This window comes from Euprymna scolopes, chromosome 43 (genome assembly GCF_053919585.1).
Source record: "Euprymna scolopes isolate OS-2025 chromosome 43, ASM5391958v1, whole genome shotgun sequence".
Lineage (NCBI taxonomy): Eukaryota > Metazoa > Mollusca > Cephalopoda > Sepiida > Sepiolidae > Euprymna > Euprymna scolopes.
In genome coordinates this window covers 28,306,955-28,326,630 of record NC_136524.1, presented here as the reverse complement: position 1 = coordinate 28,326,630, position 19,676 = coordinate 28,306,955, and the positions used below count along the sequence as shown (strand labels likewise).

At 33.5% G+C, this 19,676-nt stretch overlaps 1 protein-coding gene across 1 annotated transcript in view; it reads left to right on the top strand.

Moving 5' to 3' along the window:
• The window catches only part of LOC145268257 (neuroendocrine convertase 2-like), a 328,833-nt gene that overhangs the window by 69,316 nt on the left and 239,841 nt on the right, over window positions 1-19,676 (top strand). The window contains exon 2 of the mRNA XM_080123602.1: window positions 16,771-16,875. Coding sequence (XP_079979728.1) covers window positions 16,771-16,875 — 105 coding nt within the window. The remainder of the gene's footprint in view (window positions 1-16,770; window positions 16,876-19,676) is intronic.

Here is a 19,676-nt window from a genome sequence, read left to right as displayed (position 1 = left end):
TTAACAATATGTTTGGATAAAGCTAGAGACAAATATTAGTTTTTTTTTTAGATTAAAAAAAAGACAATAACCTGCAACAAATTAACATTTCTATAAAAATAAAGACCACTGTGCTTTAAATATAGAACTGACCCAAATCAAATACGATAATAAGTACTAATAAATATTCGGAAAGTTATATTGTGCTACATAGTTCAATACAAAAAAAAAAAAAATAAAATCACATTGTAAGAAGCAATTCTTTCTTCAAGGAAGAACAACTGCACATCAAAATCACTACGAGTTCTCATACTATAATGACACAATGATAAATATACTTTATTGCAATGATATTTGTGAAGGAAGCTACATGAAAGGGAGATAAATCATAATCTTGCTCAGGTTTGCGAGATTTGGCGTTTTAAAGCTAAATTTAGCGAATTCGGCCTTTTTGAATCAGTTCAGCCTTAAAAATTTATATAGCTTCCTTTAAAAGCATAACGCACGGATTAACTAAGGAAAGAAGAAACATAATATTATATAATTTATACTCGCACCCCCCCCCAGGCAATATCGTTCCGATGCTAATTATTATATTTCAGACAGTCAAGCAGTGTCTTAGTTCCCATGGTTAAAGAAGTCGAACTGTAATCTTAGAATTCATGAACGATCGGTGTTGATTTCTTAACATTCGTAGAACGCTACAATAAAAAATTAAAGAATTAATAAAAAGAAAAAAGTCAGACCCCCCCCTCAAAAAAATAAAATAGTACATCTTATTTTAAAATAAAAAATAAAAGAATGAATAAAAAAGAAAACAAAAACAGAAGCAATATATAAATATATATATATATATATATATATATATATATATATATGCATATATATATATATATATATATCTAGTGAATCGTATTTTAAATAAAATCAAAAAACAAAAACAAAAGAAGGCTGAGAAATTATAAAAGTTAAAAATTAAAAAAAAAATAATAATAATAAACAAAACGCCACGATTGAAAAACAAAATACTGAACAAAGCAACAGCAAAACAACAACAACAAAAAAAAAAAAGATACCAAAATAAACAACTAAAAACAAAAAAAGTTGCTAAAAATTAATTTCCATGATTTTGTTTGCCGTTAGATGGCGGAAGTTCACACGTCACTAATGTTGGTTCCTGATTGTCATTCGCGAACATGGAACAAATGAAACACACAATATTTTCGAGCAAGAAGCCATGAGAATTATTAGCCGGGTAGAATTACTATATTAATAATTCTTCTTTTTAATGCCAATGACGATATATTTCCTCACTTTGATAGAATTGCAGGTCTTCAATTAAATCCGCTTCTTTGGAAGTCAAGTCTCAATACATATTTACAATAGCTCCAACATGAAATAAACACCATATTGCTTTTTTTTTTTTTTTTTAATTTTCTGTTTTCTAGAATCTCACATTTCAAGCGTGTGTGCTCCAACATTCACAAGCTCGGTTGAATATCGGTTCATTTGAATGTGAATTTTTAGTAAACCTTACTGCACCTTTGTGTGCATGGTCTTTCCTTTGTGTAAGTGAACATGTTTGACAATCCCCTATTGATGTGAATAGGACCTAGATATAAAGGGTTTGGCTTTCTTTCAATCCTTTTCTTTTAATTATAAGCCTCTGTGTTCCAGCATCCATAAACTTTTAGTGATTATCATCTTATGCATAGGAGAGAACGTAAGTTTGAAACACGTGTCTGTAGGTTGAAAGATAATTGTTAATATTTATTTAATATATATATATATATATATATATATATATATATATACATATATATATATATACATACATACATATATATATATATATATATATATATATATATATTTATCGAGCTTTTACATCTGGTTGAGATTACTTTATAAATATTAATTCCTTAATATTTATAAATTACTTTAGTTTTACTATCTTGGATCATTTTGGTGAATTTAATTTTTATTTTATATATATATACATATATACATATATATATATATATATATATATATATATATATATATATATATATATATATATACTTCACTTGCCACTGATATTTAACAATGTCGACTTAGAATATATGTGGTTAGAGATTACGCAACTCTTGTCGCAATAGTTTTACGCGCAGGCACCCCTTTGTGGGTATCCATAGTCTGTTAAAAAACTGAAGGAGCCCCTTAATATATATATATATATATATATATATATATATATATATATATATATATATATATATATATATATATAAAGCTGAACGTCTGTGTGTGTGTCTGGTCACGAATAGGCTCCTATATGGTTGACTATTATAGAAAACTGATCACATATAATGAAAGATGTATCGAGACACAGGAATGGGTATGTTTGATCTGGCATAATGATGATTCATTAAAATTATGGGGTCTGCGTACGCGCCTGGTCCACAAAGTATGGAAATAAAAAATTTAAAAATTAAAAAAAAAAGTTTACAGGTGTTTTTGATATAGATGTACATAATAATACTTTGTGGGATCTACGTCCGCGCCTAGCCTCCATAGAATGGAAATAGGCACAAACTTTAATAAAGACTTTTCATATCTATCTGTGTAAGTATACTTTAATAATTATGTTTCAGTTTGAAGAAATATGGTATAATAAAATTATGGGGTGTTCGTTCGCGCCTAACGTCCATAGAATGGGAATATGTCACAAAGTTTAACAAGGTTGTTTAATATAGATCCACAGAATATTGTGATAAGTATTTCAGTGTGAACAGGTATGGTATAATAAATTATGGGGTTTATCTATTTTATTTTTACTTTCATCATATTTTGCTTTTGTTTTGATACCCCCAAATTCGAAGCTATCTCTTTACAACCCTTCCTTTTCATAAGCTATCATACTTTCATAAAACAGAGTCCATTTTCTGGAGGCTGTTTTTGAACCCAGTCAACGACAGATACTTTTGCTAGTATATATATAAGTTTGGAATTAAGTTTCGATTCAAGCTGATGGAACCAAGACATATAGATATATTTTTATTTTTGAAATCGCAACTTTATAACATATAAAAATCAATAGAACATTAACTCTATAATAATATAGATGAAATCTGCAAGAATTAAAATATCATATTTAAGCGTACTTTACGACCGGGCTGTGCCGGTCGTTCGTGCTAGCTTAGATAAATACTTTTGCAGTTTTAACAAAAAAAGCTACAATAATATCAGAGCATCTCCATTTACGCTGAATATCTACAGAATGCCTACATCAATATATTGCATATGAATCTGTTCCCTGTGGAATTTCCACAGGTCCCGTTAGTGAAAATTAATGCGTGATTAATTAAATTTGAGTTTTATAATTATTAAGATTTATAGGTAAAGAAATTAATGAAAGCAGTGTATACATTTGAAGAGATGCATAGGGAGGAGGTAAATAAGACAACATGCTAATTGAGGACAGAGACAATCTATTACTCCAAAGTTCTGAGACCGAAAATAATCATCCAAAAAACTATATATCAGTCATGTAAATGGGTTAATATTTTCATTTTACTTCATATAGTCACCATTCATCAAGGCCAGGGAGCCACTCAAGGATAAGGGTTAATAGGTAACGTAATGGAAATTTTCAAATATATTTTAGGGGCCGGCTCTTCAAGATCTTGTTCAGGTAGGATTGGAAAACGATCATGTCATAGTCAGGGGGGAAGCAAATTTGTGGTATTGTGTTCCACATACGAGCATCACTGGGGGAAAAATCTCTGCTCATTGGAATTTTTATTTAAATTTAGACACGGATAGAAAGTAAAGAGAATTTCTGGTAGTTGTTGTAGTTAGTCGAGTGTTTGCCGCAGAATTTGTGAAAATATTGGCTATTCACAATTCACAGAAGATAGAGATCAACTAAAGGTTACCTTATAAAATAAACATCCAGTGATATCCCTACAAGATATCGATCGAATTTATCGCTTCACTTGCTCTTAATGCAGGCCGAATTCTTGTTTTCCTTAGCCATTACTCCAACCCCAGCACTCATGTTAGCAAGAATAAACACATCCTTTTAAATTAGCCTTTACAGAAATAAGTGAAGGCTTATCATACACATTTTTTAAAATGGAAATCGCTCTAAACAAGGCATGATGCCACTTGATGCAAGGAGCTAAAATAATACAACTTTAAGGTAAAAAACAACAACTTGCGAATGATGTGTTAGATGGAATATATTATAACCCAGAAAGTAGCAATTCTTCCCTCTTTGTCAGAAACATCGCTCTTGGCATGTAAGGACTAAAGGACTCAACGGGGGAAGCGAGAGTTATACGACTACCGGAAGTAAATTCAAGATTCAATTTTTATTTTCCTTTGTTTAACGAATAAGTTCATTCTTCTTTAAATAAAACTTTCTTAATAATCATATGGACTAATGCTGTATTTGGGGAAAATATCAACATAGAATGTGCTCCAACGAACTGCACTTGCACCCCTTCAATATAAACACGCCAACCACACCAGGCTATTAGTAAGATCCCGTTCTTTCATTGTAAAGTTTTCTAGATGCCGGAAGAATTTATGCTCGAATAGCTTCTTCCTGGAGACTGCTTGTCTATGGAATTTCATTCGATAACATTGTTTCTATGATCGCACCAACACACAGAGATTTAAATGCAATGCTAAATAACACCTAGTTGTGGAACTTCCCCGCCCGATCAGGAAAAATATTGGAAGCGTCCCATCACTAGTTACGGTTCTTCTTTTTTATGTTATTTGTCTTTTTTTTATCACTTCTCGAGAATCCGAAACCCTACCGCCCTCTCAACAGGAACGCTTTATTTATTATCATTTATTGAAACTCTCGGGAATCCTCTTTTCTTTTTCATAATGAAATCCGTACGATATCAATATGACTGCTACAGCACGGATGATGGTGGGTGAGTGATTTCTAATTTAAACCAGGCACACATGCCAAAGAAATTTTGTGACCCACTGTTACTAACATTCATTGTTGTAACCCCCTGCACATGCTCTATCTAAATTATTCTTATGGAGTAAGCTGATATACTTATGTCAGGAATAGTGAACTTGCCCAGAGACTATAAACATAATTAAAACTAGCACGTAACGAAGTAACGATTCGCGGCAGTTATGGCCCCAGAATCATGACGTGTACTTATACAACACACTTTTTGCTAATACATGTTTTGTTAAATATACTTCTATCCTTATCTTAATTATTACTGAATTGCAAGCTACAACATATTGTTAGTAAAAAGTAACATTCATTTTTGCCAGTGGACTAACTACTCAGTGCTAAACAGGTTTATTTGCAAAATAAATAAATAAATAAATAAATAAATAAATAAATAATAAAAAAAATGATAATACAGTACATCAAAATATGTGACTATTACAGTTGTTTTTCTACTTGAGTTAACTGACTCTCAGACAATGGTCAACGAACTAAACTAACTTTGTTTGATATTTTCTCCACCGCCACCTTGGATCTCTGTGAACAACTTTCGATTTTCTGTATAGTTGTGCACTTTTATTTCTCCTTCTAATAATACTTGAGTTCCTGGATTTGACCTTAAACTATATCCGATGGTGAGGCTCCAGCTTGCGGGCTTTGGGGAGTGAGGAGCCACCCTTTAATCGCTATTGCTCCCAGGTCCACTCTGACCCTGAGTGGTAGTACCTGTTATGGTCCCAACTATGGGTTAAATAGAAACCGACTTAAAAAATATACTCTATTAAAAAATTGTTCTTTAAAATCACTGGATTCGGCATTAAATAACCTGAAAAGGGTCGATATGCCGTAAAACAAAAGCAAACAAACAAAACAAACAAATCTAATAATACACGCATTTTTACATAAAAGTCACCCCCCTCTAAATTAAAAACTATTGACTCCTGACAGAGCATAGACTTAAAAGTGTGGGTGGGTGTGGGTGTTATAGCTTCAGTTGATTTCTGGAATAATTCCCTTACCCAGAGACTATGAATACAGTTACATCTAACAAATTATTGGGTAGCGATTCGTGATAGCTATAGGCTCTAAAATCATGGCGTCTACTTCTGTAACATATTTCGCTAATATATTTATATACGGTTTTGTTAATTATTAATTGTTTATCTTTACAAGTTATTTAGATAACTATTTTGGATAACTATTTTGGTTGGATTTTGGGAACAATGCCCTAGTTATCGATTCGAGGAGTATGCAGGGGACTACCGTGATATAATCGGCTCAAAGAGTCTCGTGAATCATCACCTGAGAACAAAAACGGCCATTTACGTCCTACGCACTTACGAGTGTACAGACTCTGGAGCGATACGAAAACTCCAGCACATTGATACCACCCCCAATTAGCGCTGGAGCAACACCCACTTAGATCGTTTCCACTCGTGATCTCCAGATATGCTTGCATTTGCTCCTTGGATATCATCCTTCCAGGGGGTAAACACAATGATCGATAATAATGATATATAATAACACGCATTCAACTCTCATTAATATTCACGACTTAATCTTGCCTTGCTCACTGCCTCATTGAACGCTGACAAAATGTAAACTGTGCACCCCAGGTGAAACCATGTGGTCATATACCACGGCCACAAAGAAAATTGTAAAATAATAAAGCATGTGTTTGGTGACAGGTGTGATTTGCGTTCGCTTCTATTTTGAGTTGTCAGAAGCCCCCACGCACGCATGCGCAAGAATCTGCCATCAAATAAATCTTATTATTTTCGTAATCATCTCATTGTTAGCAGGGACACTTCAAGATTCATAAACGCTTTGAATATTTGTGCGTGTCCATGAGCTATTCTTATTATTCTTGTTTACTTCTTTTTGTTATTGTTGTTGTTGTTGTCGTTGTTGTTGTTGTTGTTGTTGTTGTTGTTTTTGTTGTTGTTCTTCTTCTTATTTTTCTTCTTCGACTTCTTTTTATTCTTAAACTTCTTGTTTTTCGTATTCTTGTTGTTTTATTTCTTCTTATTCTCATACTACTACTACTTGTTGTTGTTGTTGTCTTTCTTCTTCTTCTTCTTCTTCTTCTTCTTCTTCTTCTTCTTCTTCTTCTTCTTCTTCTTCCCCATCCTTCTTGTTCCTACTTTTTTTTGTTCTTGCAGTTCTTATTTTTCTTCTCGTTTTGTTGGCGTTGTCCTTTTTTAGTTTTTTCTTTTATTGTTCTTACTCTTGTTCTTCTGTGGAATTTTCTTCTTGTTTTTGTTGTTGTTCTTCCTCTTGATCGACTGCTTCTTATTCTTCTTCGTGTCATTGTTGTTCTTCTTTGTCGTATTGTTATTTTCGTTGAACTTCCTTTCCTCACCCCTCTTCCTCTTGTTCTTATTTTTCTACTTCTTTGTCTTCTACCATAACAAGAATATCAACAGCAAAAACAATAACTGTCACCGAAATTCCAGCGAAGACCAATGCCGGTTGCAAAACATGCATACACATGTACATACATACGTAAAATATACACATATATTCGATTATATAAATTCTTAAAAACACATAACGACAACACGCTTATCCAATAAATTAAGCAAGTATATTTCTCGACATTTGTCTCGATACAGAAATCAATGCCAATTCGTGTATTTTATCCTTGCACCATGTTCTTACCAAGAAAAATGTTTTTCGATTTATTTTATTTTCAGAAATATTTATTATGTCTACGACAACTGTTGAAACAATGATTTCATGCTATTTTTTGCGATACCGGTTTGGTTCATAACATACCGGGAGTATTGTTGTTATCCAAAATGCTGGTATCCCATGCTGCGTAATATAGGCGACAGCACACGTATAAAATAAAATAAATTTGTTTACTTTTCGATATTTGTCATCGATAGCTTTGAATCTAACAAGTCAATATTGATTCTAACTAGCCCTTTTTTATATTTTACCAATAATATATATTTTATACTTATTTCTAGTTATTAAATGCTCATTATATCGATCAAAATACTTTTTCGATGGAAATACATATTTAGCTGTTTTAAAATACTTATTTTGTTTTAGTTTCTTTTGAATAAAACGATTCATATACGGCTAGGAAGGTTGATCAAAGCAAAAGGTTTATGCACGGAAAGCTGCTTAAATATATTCCCCAAAAAACAAAAGAAACAATCAACAAAAATAGATATTCTTGGTACCATCGATTTTGCTTGATGACAGAAGACAAGTATTGATTTTCGACTCGCTATCCAAAGTGGCTACGAGCGAAATCCTTAGAAAGCTTATTAATGGCGGATAGCCGAATTCCAGCTGGTGAAGAATGCTACTTGCTATCTCATAGCACTGACACAATGGGGAAACCTAACAGCGATGAAATAATGGAAGTGCTATAAGCATTTGTAAGGATTTGGTGGCCATCTTAGATAATGCCATATTCAAAAGAGACGGCAGTTAGTGATATTCTAATCACGGAGATATTCTTGCTATTTGCATTATTTTTGTTTTTGTTTTTACATGGAAGTCACCGCTTGTCAAGGCCCGGAGGCCACTCGAGGATAAGGGTTATTAAGGCTGCTATTCTCATTAGTGTTGCTAAATTCGACAAAGATTCAGATGCTAAGGTATTCTGAGACTGAGTGTAGTCATTTATATTATCTAAGACACCATTGTCGTTGTCATATTAAAAAAGGTTGTACTCGTAGACTATTTTATATTTGATGCTGTTTACGATTTTAATCTTCATTGCGGTTCTGGATATGACCTTAAACTATATCCAGTGGTGAGGCCCCAGCTTGCAGGCCTTAGGGAGTGTGGAGCCACTCTTTAATTGCCATTGCTCCCAGGTCCACTTTGACCCGGAGTGGTAGTACCTGTTAGGGTCCCAACTATGGGTTAAATAGAAACCGACTTGAAAACAACAAATATATTCTATTAAAAGCATTTTCTTCAAAATCTTTGAATTTTGCATTAAATAACCTGAAAAGGGTCGATATGCCGTAAAACAAAAACAGCCAACCAACCAACTAATCTTCATTACGGGTCACATATCCAAAAGGTTTTGGAATGAGAATTTTATGTTGTATTTTATATTATTTTAGAACTCTAATCCTCCTTGGGGTTGTGATTTTGAGTTTTTGAGATAAGGATTCATATTATTTGGATTAAACGGACTACTATTATCATTTTGTATATTATTTTCACAACATTTCGGCCGATGTAACTTCCGATTTTCCTAAGCTGTATTTTGTCGAATTCTGATTTTTTTGTTATTTTTGCCGTACACAGAAATTTGTAAAGAATTTGGATCGGAAGCCTTTATTTATATATAGGTGTGGCTTACTTCCTTTCTGTCAGCCATGGGCATCACTCCCAAATATGTATTTTTATGTAAAAATATATTAAAAAATCACATGTTCTTTTTGACAGTAATCCGCTCCGACAACGTTATATTTAGAAATGTAAAATAAATCGGAATCGGAATCGGGAATTTAAAACAGAATCGGTAATTGTATCGGAATCGGGGATTTAGAACATGAATCGGTAACTGTATCGGAATCGGGAAAAATATTGCAATCGTACCATCACTAAATATATGTTGTTATTGTTAGCGATAATTGGCTCTGCTACAGCTACTAGTACATTTTGCTCGCTGTAAGGGTACTAAATGCTGCCCCCATTATCCAGTGACGTATATATATATATATATATATATATATATATATATATATATATATATATATATATATTGTTGTTTATGCATCTTTCTAGATAAAATAGTTACCCGTAAGCACGCGTTTCACCGTTACTGCGACTCATCAGCATTCATGACGATGATAAGATTCTAACTCGATCATAGGATCAACACACACACACACACACACACACACACACACACACACACACACACACACACACACACACACACACACACATATATATATATGTGTGTGTGTATGTGTTTATGCCTGTCTGTGTGTCCCTGTGTGTGTGTCTGTGTATTTTATTTTAATGTTATTCTGCAGAATAAAACCTCCTAGTGTGGGGGCGTTTAGTATTCAGTATGTCTCCATTTAAAAAATGATAACATCATGAGATATTAATCTTGATTTAGCTTTGCTCAAGATAAAAAAAAGTAAACATCATATCCAATTTATTGTAAAATACATCGGATGTGTTCGATAATTGCCATTGTGTTGAGTCTATTTGATGTCGAATTGCAGGAAAACAAAATGGCGTCTAATCATAGACGAAGATGATAAGAACCTAATTTTCTATGTTTACGTCATTAAATCTGTATATGGAACGGAAAAAAAAGAAAAACAACGCACGCATTTGATTTGAGGAGGATTTGCGCATGACTGAACTTACGTAGTACGCAAACTTTGTTTAATTACTACCTGTTAAAGATTGATACGTACACCTACTGATTGGGTCAGTCTAAAATATAATCTAATCTTAACGTATCTAAACGATAAAAAATAACATTGCGATCTAACACTCACTGCAAATAATATAGATATAGATTTTAATTTACTAGTAGTTTAGGTTATCTCCAAGTTCTGTCACTCGATATTTACAACGTCTTTGCCCGGAGCTGGCATTTACAAAATGAAACGAGTTTTTATTTTTTCATTTTCTTTGCAAATTTTATTTTTTAAAATACGCAAAAAAAAAATAAAAAAAAATAATGACCTTATTTTTTTTATCGTTTAAAAGGTATTAAAAAAATCAATTTGAAATAAATGAGAAAAAAGAGAGTGAAAAACTCACTTCATTTCGCAAATGGCAACTCCGGGCACAACGTTTTGTGAATATCGGGTGAAAGATAACCGTAGTTTAAAATCAATAAATATTTATCATTTTATTATGAGTACTAGCAATGGAAGATCATTTAACAAAAAAGAAAACAATTAAAAGAATCGTTTTTGGAATTGAAAATACAGGGTGACCCCCCCACCCCCCAAAACAAAAGCTAAATGGAGGCCATCTAGAACATATGCTGTAGAACGAAGAAAAAAAGTCCAAAGACCCTAGTGTTTTGATGTGATGTTTTGAATATAATAAACTAGTTATGACCAAAGTTTCATTTCATTCGGACAAAACACTAAGAAACGGGGCCTAATTAGACTTGGGTCCCGTTTTTTTTGGGCCACCTGGTATTTTTTTTAAATAACAAAAATGCTAACCCTAACCCTAACCCTGTAAGCAACAATTTGTCTGATTCTAAACCAATACTGCGACAAGAAGGCATTAAATAACACATACTGATTGGGTTAGTCTAAAACTTGCCTTAATGTCTGAAAATAATTAAAAACAAAATTGATATTTAACACACACACACACACACACACACACACACACACACACACACACACATACACGCACGCACGCACGCACGCACGCACGCACACACACACACACTATATATATATATATATATATATATATATATATATATATATATATATATATATATATAGGCTCCTATATGGTTGACTATTATAGAAAACTGATCACATATAATGATAGAAGATGTATCGAGACACAGGAATGGGTATGTTTGATCTGGCTTAATGATGATTCATTAAAATTGTGGGGTCTGCGTACGCGCCTGCTCCACAAAGTATAGAAATAAAAAATTAAAAAAAAAAAAACGTTTACAAGTGTTTTTGATATAGATGTACATAATAATACTTTGATAAGTATTTTTTAACTTAAATAGGAATGGTATAATAAAATTGTGGGATCTGCGTTCGCGCCTGACATCCATTGAATGGAAATAGACACAAACTTTAATAAAGACTTTTCATATCTATCTGCGTAAGTATACTTTGATAATTATGTTTCAGTTTGAAGAAATACGGTATAATAAAATTAGGGGTGTTCGTTCGCGCCTGACCTCCATAGAATGGGAATATGTCACAAAGTTTAACAAGGTTTTTTTAATATAGATCCACAGAATATTGTGATAAGTGTTTCAGTGTGAACAGGTATGGTATAATAAATTATGGGGTTTATCTATTTTATTCTTACTTTCATCATATTTTGCTTTGGTTTTGATAACCCCAAATTCAAAGCTATCTCTTTACAACCCTTCCTTTTCATAAGCTATCATACTTTCATAAATCAGAGTCCATTTTCTGTAGGCTCTTTTTGAACCCAGTCAACTAGCTAGTATATATATATATATATATATATATATATATATATATGACCTTACCTGTCTTTTTGCCTGTTTGTCTGTGTGAGGAATAGTCTCAACCAAACTACTCTATCACTTTTGGTCTAGAGACTTAAGACGATATATATACAGTATGTGATCATTTTTCTATAATAGTCAACCATATAGGAGCCTATTCGTGACCAAACACACACACACACACACACACACACACACACACAGACGTTTAGCTTTATATATATATATATATATATATATATATATATATATATATATATATATATATAAGAACACTTAAAGATGGGAACAGTCTGCGGAATTATAACTAAAGCAATCAACTAACGTCCATGAAATATCCACGAGTTCCGCTCGTGAGAACACTCTAGATTGTCATTGTACATTCCCGAATTTAGCGTTTAATCTTTTATTCTGGTGGCAATTGTTCGGTGGCTTTACGGTAGAGGTTCAGCAAATGGAACAAAAGGCGGCTTAGTGGCTGCGTTCGAATCTCATGGCCAACAGGAATTGTTACTTTACACTGACGATTGCGTAAGCATGAAACACTAGTATCCATATGTTAAAAATAAATGATTCTCTCTATATATATATATGTATATATATGTATATATATATATGTAGTAGCCTATACACATCATGAAAGTAAGCGTTTTTATTGAATCCGGAGAGGAAGATGTTCTCGTTTCGACAGCCAAAAACTAATCGTTTTATTTTATTCTAAGTTATTATCAAAAAAAAAAAAAAAATCTGCTCTCTTTCACAGTTTTGTAAAATTAAAGTTTGTTTTACATCTAATAAATAAATCAAATGGAAAAGCGATTACCATTTTTAGAATTAACTAAAAGGCAAAGTAATTGTCGTATGTTCACAGATTAATATTTTATTTTACAATTCTTTGGTGTTTATCAACGGCAACATTATCGGATTATAGGACGTTTTTGTTTTATTTTAATTGCTGTTAGCAGAAGACGATCCTCCTTACAATTTGGATTTCATTCTAATTGAAATCGGCACTGTTGTCTCCGTTTATTTCTTCACTGCTTATTGCTTGCCTATTGTAGTTTTAAGACAAATTCATTGGTTTTAAAAGTAAATTGCAATAATAATGATGATACTGATGATGATGATGCTGATGATGATGCTGATGATACTGATGATGATGATGATGATGATGATGATGATGACGACGACGACAGTGCTGTTGATGCTGCTGCTGTTGTGCTTTTGAGTATCATTGTTTTATTCATTTAGAATGAAGCAGTCGATTATTTTTAAATCGAGTACTTACGGCAGGGTCTACGTGAACGTTGCCAACATCCCCTAACTGAAAGTGTTTCTGTGGAACGAACTGGATTCGAATTAGGCAGATTCAGGTTGTCGGTCCGTATCGTTTACCACTTAGTCACCGCCACATGCTGCTGCTGTCGCTGCTGCTGCTGCTGCTGCTGCATCTGCTTGTGATGGCGATAAAACATAAAAATGAGAAAAAATTACAGCGATTATTCTATAATCGACTCCGTTTACAAAATTCGTTGCGGATATTTAGCACTAATTTTAGGATTTGATATTAAAATTAAAATAGAATTAAAATAAATGAGAAAATAAATGAATGAATAAATAAATAAATAAATAAAATAATGAGCAGCAAAGATATATTCAAGAAATATCAATTTAGGATATATGGTTAGTGCTAGCATTAGGTTTAAACAGACAACGCAACCAGATAAAAAAAAATGAACAACTATTTCAAAATATATAAGTATGGTACTTAAACAACAGTACTTTCAGGAATTAAACAAAAGACCAATAAAAATGTTAAACAGAAGGATATAAGATTTATAGGGAGAGGCACTCTCTTCTTCTAAAGCCTCGGTTTATTTTCTTCGGCTCTAAAGCCAATAGACTATATTAGCCCTTTGTTAAAAGAAATTAAAACTGTAAGTTGAAATTTACTATCAAATTTATTGTTCGACCGAATACCCCAAAATACAATTTAATTTACAAAGTCCTTATTCCGCGGGGTTTCAAAGAATGCTATTCTTGCTATCATTCTCATCAGAGGACAGAACGAAATCAGCAAATTATATTTGTAGCAATGCTAGAATTTGCAGGTATTAAAAGAAACTGCAAATTATTACAGTCATAAATGGCAAAGGTGTACATGTCCTTAAAAAACAACGAGTGAAAAAATGTAGGAGATGTTACAAATAATAAAAAACAAACCGGGGATAAAGTTGCAGCTTGCATGAAGACTCTTTCAAAGGTAATCCGAAACGCGAAAATAACTCTTTAGAAATAATCAAATCCACATTTAAATCAAGTTGAATACAATTAGTCAAATTGAAAAGTTTTTAATACTGCTGAAATTATGTAAATTGTTTTTGCGGATAGTGCAGTAGTCCAAATATAGGTTGGTCCCCAGTTGAGTGGATTCGAGAAATCATGTTAGCTCCCGGCTAATATATATATATATATATATATATATATATATATATATATATATATATATATATATATATATATATATATACACGAGGGGCGTGCAATAAGTAATGCCCTGACCCACTTCCCATAGCAGTAGAGCAACGAAACTTGCCACAGTTATTAGTCTTTCTCTACATAGGAACCACCCAGAGTTATGCATTTCTCCCATCGTTTGAGGCAGCTCTGGAGACCGTTTCTGTATAACCCTCCAGGTTGGTCCTCCAACCCCGACGTGACTTCAGAAATCAAGGCTGCATCATCTGGAAAACGCTTTCCTTTCAAAACAACTTCATGGCTGGGAAGAGGTGAAAGTCAGAGGGTGCAAGGTCAGGAGAGTAAGGAGGATGGTGTAAGATTTCATAACCACACGCCCGTGCTTCTGATCTGGCGACATGCGAGTTGTAGACCGGAGGGTTGTCCTGCAGGAGGAGGATACCTTTGTTGATCTTGTCCCACCTCTTGATTTGATAGCTTCCCTTAATTTCCTCAAAAGTGAAGCATAATAGGCTCCTGTAATTGTGGTACCCTTTGCCAGGAAATCTGTCATCATTACTCCGTCCTGGTCCCACAATATTGTGAGCATGACCTTGCCAGCGGAGGGCTGCACCCTTTCCTTCTTTGGAGGTGGTGAGTCCAAGTGCTTCCACTGCATTTGCTGGGCTTTGGTCTCTGGATCATAGTGATGGACCCAGGTTTCATCCTGTGTGATCAGTCTTTTGAAAAACTTTGACTCATTTTCTTGGCACATCTCCAAATTCATCCTCGAGCACTCGACGCGTTCCCGCTTCTGGAATGGTGTGAGCAACCTGGGAATCCATCTGGTAGACACCTTATGCACATGCAAATGGTCATGAATGATAGTTTCCACAGACCCTGTACTAATCTTGACTTCTTAGGCTATTTGGCAAATAGTAATGCGCCGATCTTCTAAAATGGCAGCCTCATCTTGACGGACAGATGTCTCATCAATGGCAGAAGGGGGGGGCGACCAGGTCTGGGAGCTGTTTATACGAGATTCCGGCCATGTTTGAATTTATAATGCCAGCGTTTTACAAGGTCATATGATGGGGCATTATCACATAAATTTCTTTAATTTCATCTCTTGTGGTGTGTATCCTTTCAACTACAAAAACTGGATCACTGCTCGACATTCAACAGGCTCCATTTCACACCTGACTCAGTTCAAACACCTGTAAAACAGAAATCACTATTAGTTCAGAGCTGCAATTTGCCACATCACCCGTAAAGATATAAATCATTGGACATGCAAAATTTCAGCTAGCTAAGACAAGTGGAAGTGGGTCAGTGACATTACTTATTGGACGCCCCTCGTGTATATATATATATATATATATATATATATATATATATATATATATATATATATATGTGAACCGGTTTTGTCGTTATATACTCATATACGTAATGCCGGGTTTAACACTATTTGATAAGGAGCATGTAGCTTTGAAATGCCATAATCTAAAGTTCTTTTCCTATTTTTTCTCATTTTCGTCCACATTGATCTGATGATGTAATAAAGATCTATAGAACTGTTATTCCTCATCTTTTTAATTTAATTTATGAATTGCTCCTCTTAACCGACAGGGCTTCTATTATCTTAATAGATTTGCTTTATAAAGAAACTAGTCTTCTTTTTTTTTAGCTCATGCATTTTTTAGCTTATATATATATATATATATATATATATATATATATATATATATATATATATAGGTGTGTGTGTGTGTGTGTATATATATATGTATATATATATAGGTGTGTGTGTGTGTGTATATATATACATGTATATATTGTATTTTGTATACAGAAAGTTGTTAGATGAGATAAGTCATTGGTACCGCCGGTTTCAAGCCCGATAATAAGGACCGTTTTAGATACCCATATCAAGCCAATACTCAAAGAAAATACTACTAATGACTTATCTCATCTAAAACTTTCTGTACACAAAATGCAAAATATAAATATTATTTTTCGGATTTTCCTTTTCATTGAGCATTCTGCTGGATTACTTCTTCTAAAGAAAACTAATCGTATATATATATATATATATATATATATATATATATATATATATATATTGTTCTATATGTCTAAAATTATCATTTTTTTTATATTTCAGATTTTAAATTCGAACACTGAATTTCACTTCAAGCACAATGCTGTCCCCCACGCAAGAAAGCGACGAAGTATCTCACATACTAGGTCCCTCAGAAGTCATCCTGATGTAAGTATATGCTTAGCGTATCCTTGTTTTATCGTTATTTCCATGGCAGGTGCTCGTCTGAACTCCAATCTCTGGTCCCCCACGCCAATCTTTCACGAAAAACACCCGTCTAGCTGAATCCACAGTCAAAAAATTTTCCCACTCTTCATCTGTGCCTAAATCAAAACGCGGATTCCATGAACAAAGCTTCTTTCTTAGAACTGCACGCCTGTGGATCTCTGTTCCGTCTGCCTGCTTCCCACCTGACTACAACCTGGATGTCTTCAAGTCCAACGTTAACAAATTCCTAATGAACCACCCACTTAAGTAAATAAACACTTCATTAAATCTCCACACTTACGTACTGTACTTGCAATAACCCTTATCCCTGAGTGGCTTCCGGCCCTTGATAAGTGGTGACCACCGTATATATATTAAAAAAAGCGTACATCAGAAAAATCTGATTGAATTTTACATTTTGGATTAACATTTTTAGTTTGCATATTGAAAATTGAATACGACAAATAATTTGAAACAAACATTTTATTTATATTAACTGTATCGATCGGAATATAGTTCTCATCTTGCGTTATATTAGTAGGGCTATGACAACAGCATATTCTTTTCCTTGTTTTGATTCTCAGGTATATATCCATTGATATATTATATGTTTTTGTGTAGAGTGATGTGGTTCACGGTTGATTAATTGTGTCTAACTGTGTCAGATATATACTCGAGCGTAAAACCAATGAAAAGAATAGTCTGTTATCCTAACCATAGTTATTAGTGCAACATTTCGGTCGGATTGTCCTTCGACTACCATCAGGTCTGTCGGTTGTTGTTTGGAAAAGAAAAGAGAAAAGTTATTGGCCCCGTAGATATTTTCGCATTTCTGTGAGTCAGTCTCTACTTTTTGGTCATTGTTTCGAATCTATGGACAAAAAACAAAAATTGGTTGGCAAAAGGGGAAACAATTCTAATAAAAATCGACAGAAAAATCACCGAAATTATGAGGGTGTACAATATTTGTTTTTTTTCCCCCTACAATTAGAAGTTCCTAAATAAACGTATGAAAGAATATTTACATATATGTAAAAGATACACGTTTAATAAACACTCTTTTAGGGAAATCCCAAGGCATGAAGCTACTGGATATAAGGAGCTAGAAATGCAAATCTAAGGTAAGAAATTAGACGATAAAATCATGACCCAGAAAACAGCAATTTTTCATTCTCTGTCAGAAACTTTGTGTAGCATTGAATGTGTGGACTAATGAAAACGAGAATTACAAGGATGTCGGAAGTAAACATAAGATCTACTTTCTACTCCCTTGACGCCTACCAAGTTCCAATTTTTAAATTTTTACCCATTAGCAACTATTTTTACTGGCTGAGAAACAAATCGATTTCGTTCCACCGATTCGAATCCCCTGTATATCAAATTTCTAGTCTGTAACCTTCCCATAAAAAGACCCCTCCCCCAAAACAAAACAAAGCAAAAAAAAAAAAAGAAAAAAAGGAAAATAAAATTGACAGAATATTTTGGTAGAGGCCATTCTGTACACACACATACAAAGTTACTTATATATATATATATATATATATATATATATATATATATATATATATATATATATATATATATATATCATGTTGTTTAGTGTCCGTACGCCATTCAACGAAACACGAGACAAAATAAGATCTTATGAAAGAAAAAACTATATATGTAGTTGGCTTTCATTGTGCTGAATCAATCATATGAGGTTGAAAAGAGTCAGCGCAAATTCATCGGTGACTCTTTCCAACCTCTTATTATGGTTGATTCAGCGCAATGAAACCACTGGTGCGACCTTGAAGTATGTAGTTGTCTGATACAAGGAAAATATTTCCACATTGATCAAATCTGATTGCTTTCGGACAGTTCCGGCGATCGCGACCGGAAAAATACCGCCAGAATTAGTGTCGCTTTTATTATACAAAAAAGCCTAATCCACATGCGGCGAGCGAAAAATGTTGAATATTTATCTTTCGAAAGTCGAGCAAATTAAATAGACAGGCGACCCCCGTTGTTAACTCGTAGATATTATGATTTATATGTAATATAAAAAGTTTTAAGAAGTTGTAAGCCGGCCGACCGACCGCTTCTCGGAAAAAAGCCTTTTTCGAACATACACAAAAGGCGAACATACATACACACATTTTCACTTTTATATATATAGATAGTCTGAATAAAAGTTTAAAATGCAAAACTCAAGTGTCATGGTTTAATTATGCTCTAAACAGAAGCATTTATTTCGAATGCGTCCCATTTCTTATGAAAGAATCTACTGCTGATTTTATACGCTGAGAACTTCTGCCTGTGCGGTGATAAAACTTCTCAGATGCATTTGTGATGTTGGGCTTTGTAAGGGTGTTAACTTTGGATAAAATTGGACTGTTCCTTGTTTAATTGGAATTTTTCCATTATCGATATTTATGAAAGGCATTTCGATACAAAACCTATCTAAGAACATTCCCAGATGCATAATGTACACCTGTGTGAAATTTCAAAGAAACTTACCCAGCTGTTTCGGAGTCCATAGGGAACGCAATTACACCGACGACACACAGACACACACACGAATATATATACGTAATGAACATTTAAAATTAAAATATATGAACGTAATGACCATTTAAAGTTAAAATATATGAACGTAATGAACATTTAAAATTAAAATGTTTAAAATTCAACGCTATTTCACGCGGTTAATGGTAGCCGAATGGATACGGTGTCCGCTAATCGAGCCAGAGATGTCTCGTGTCGCGGGGTTCGAACCGTTC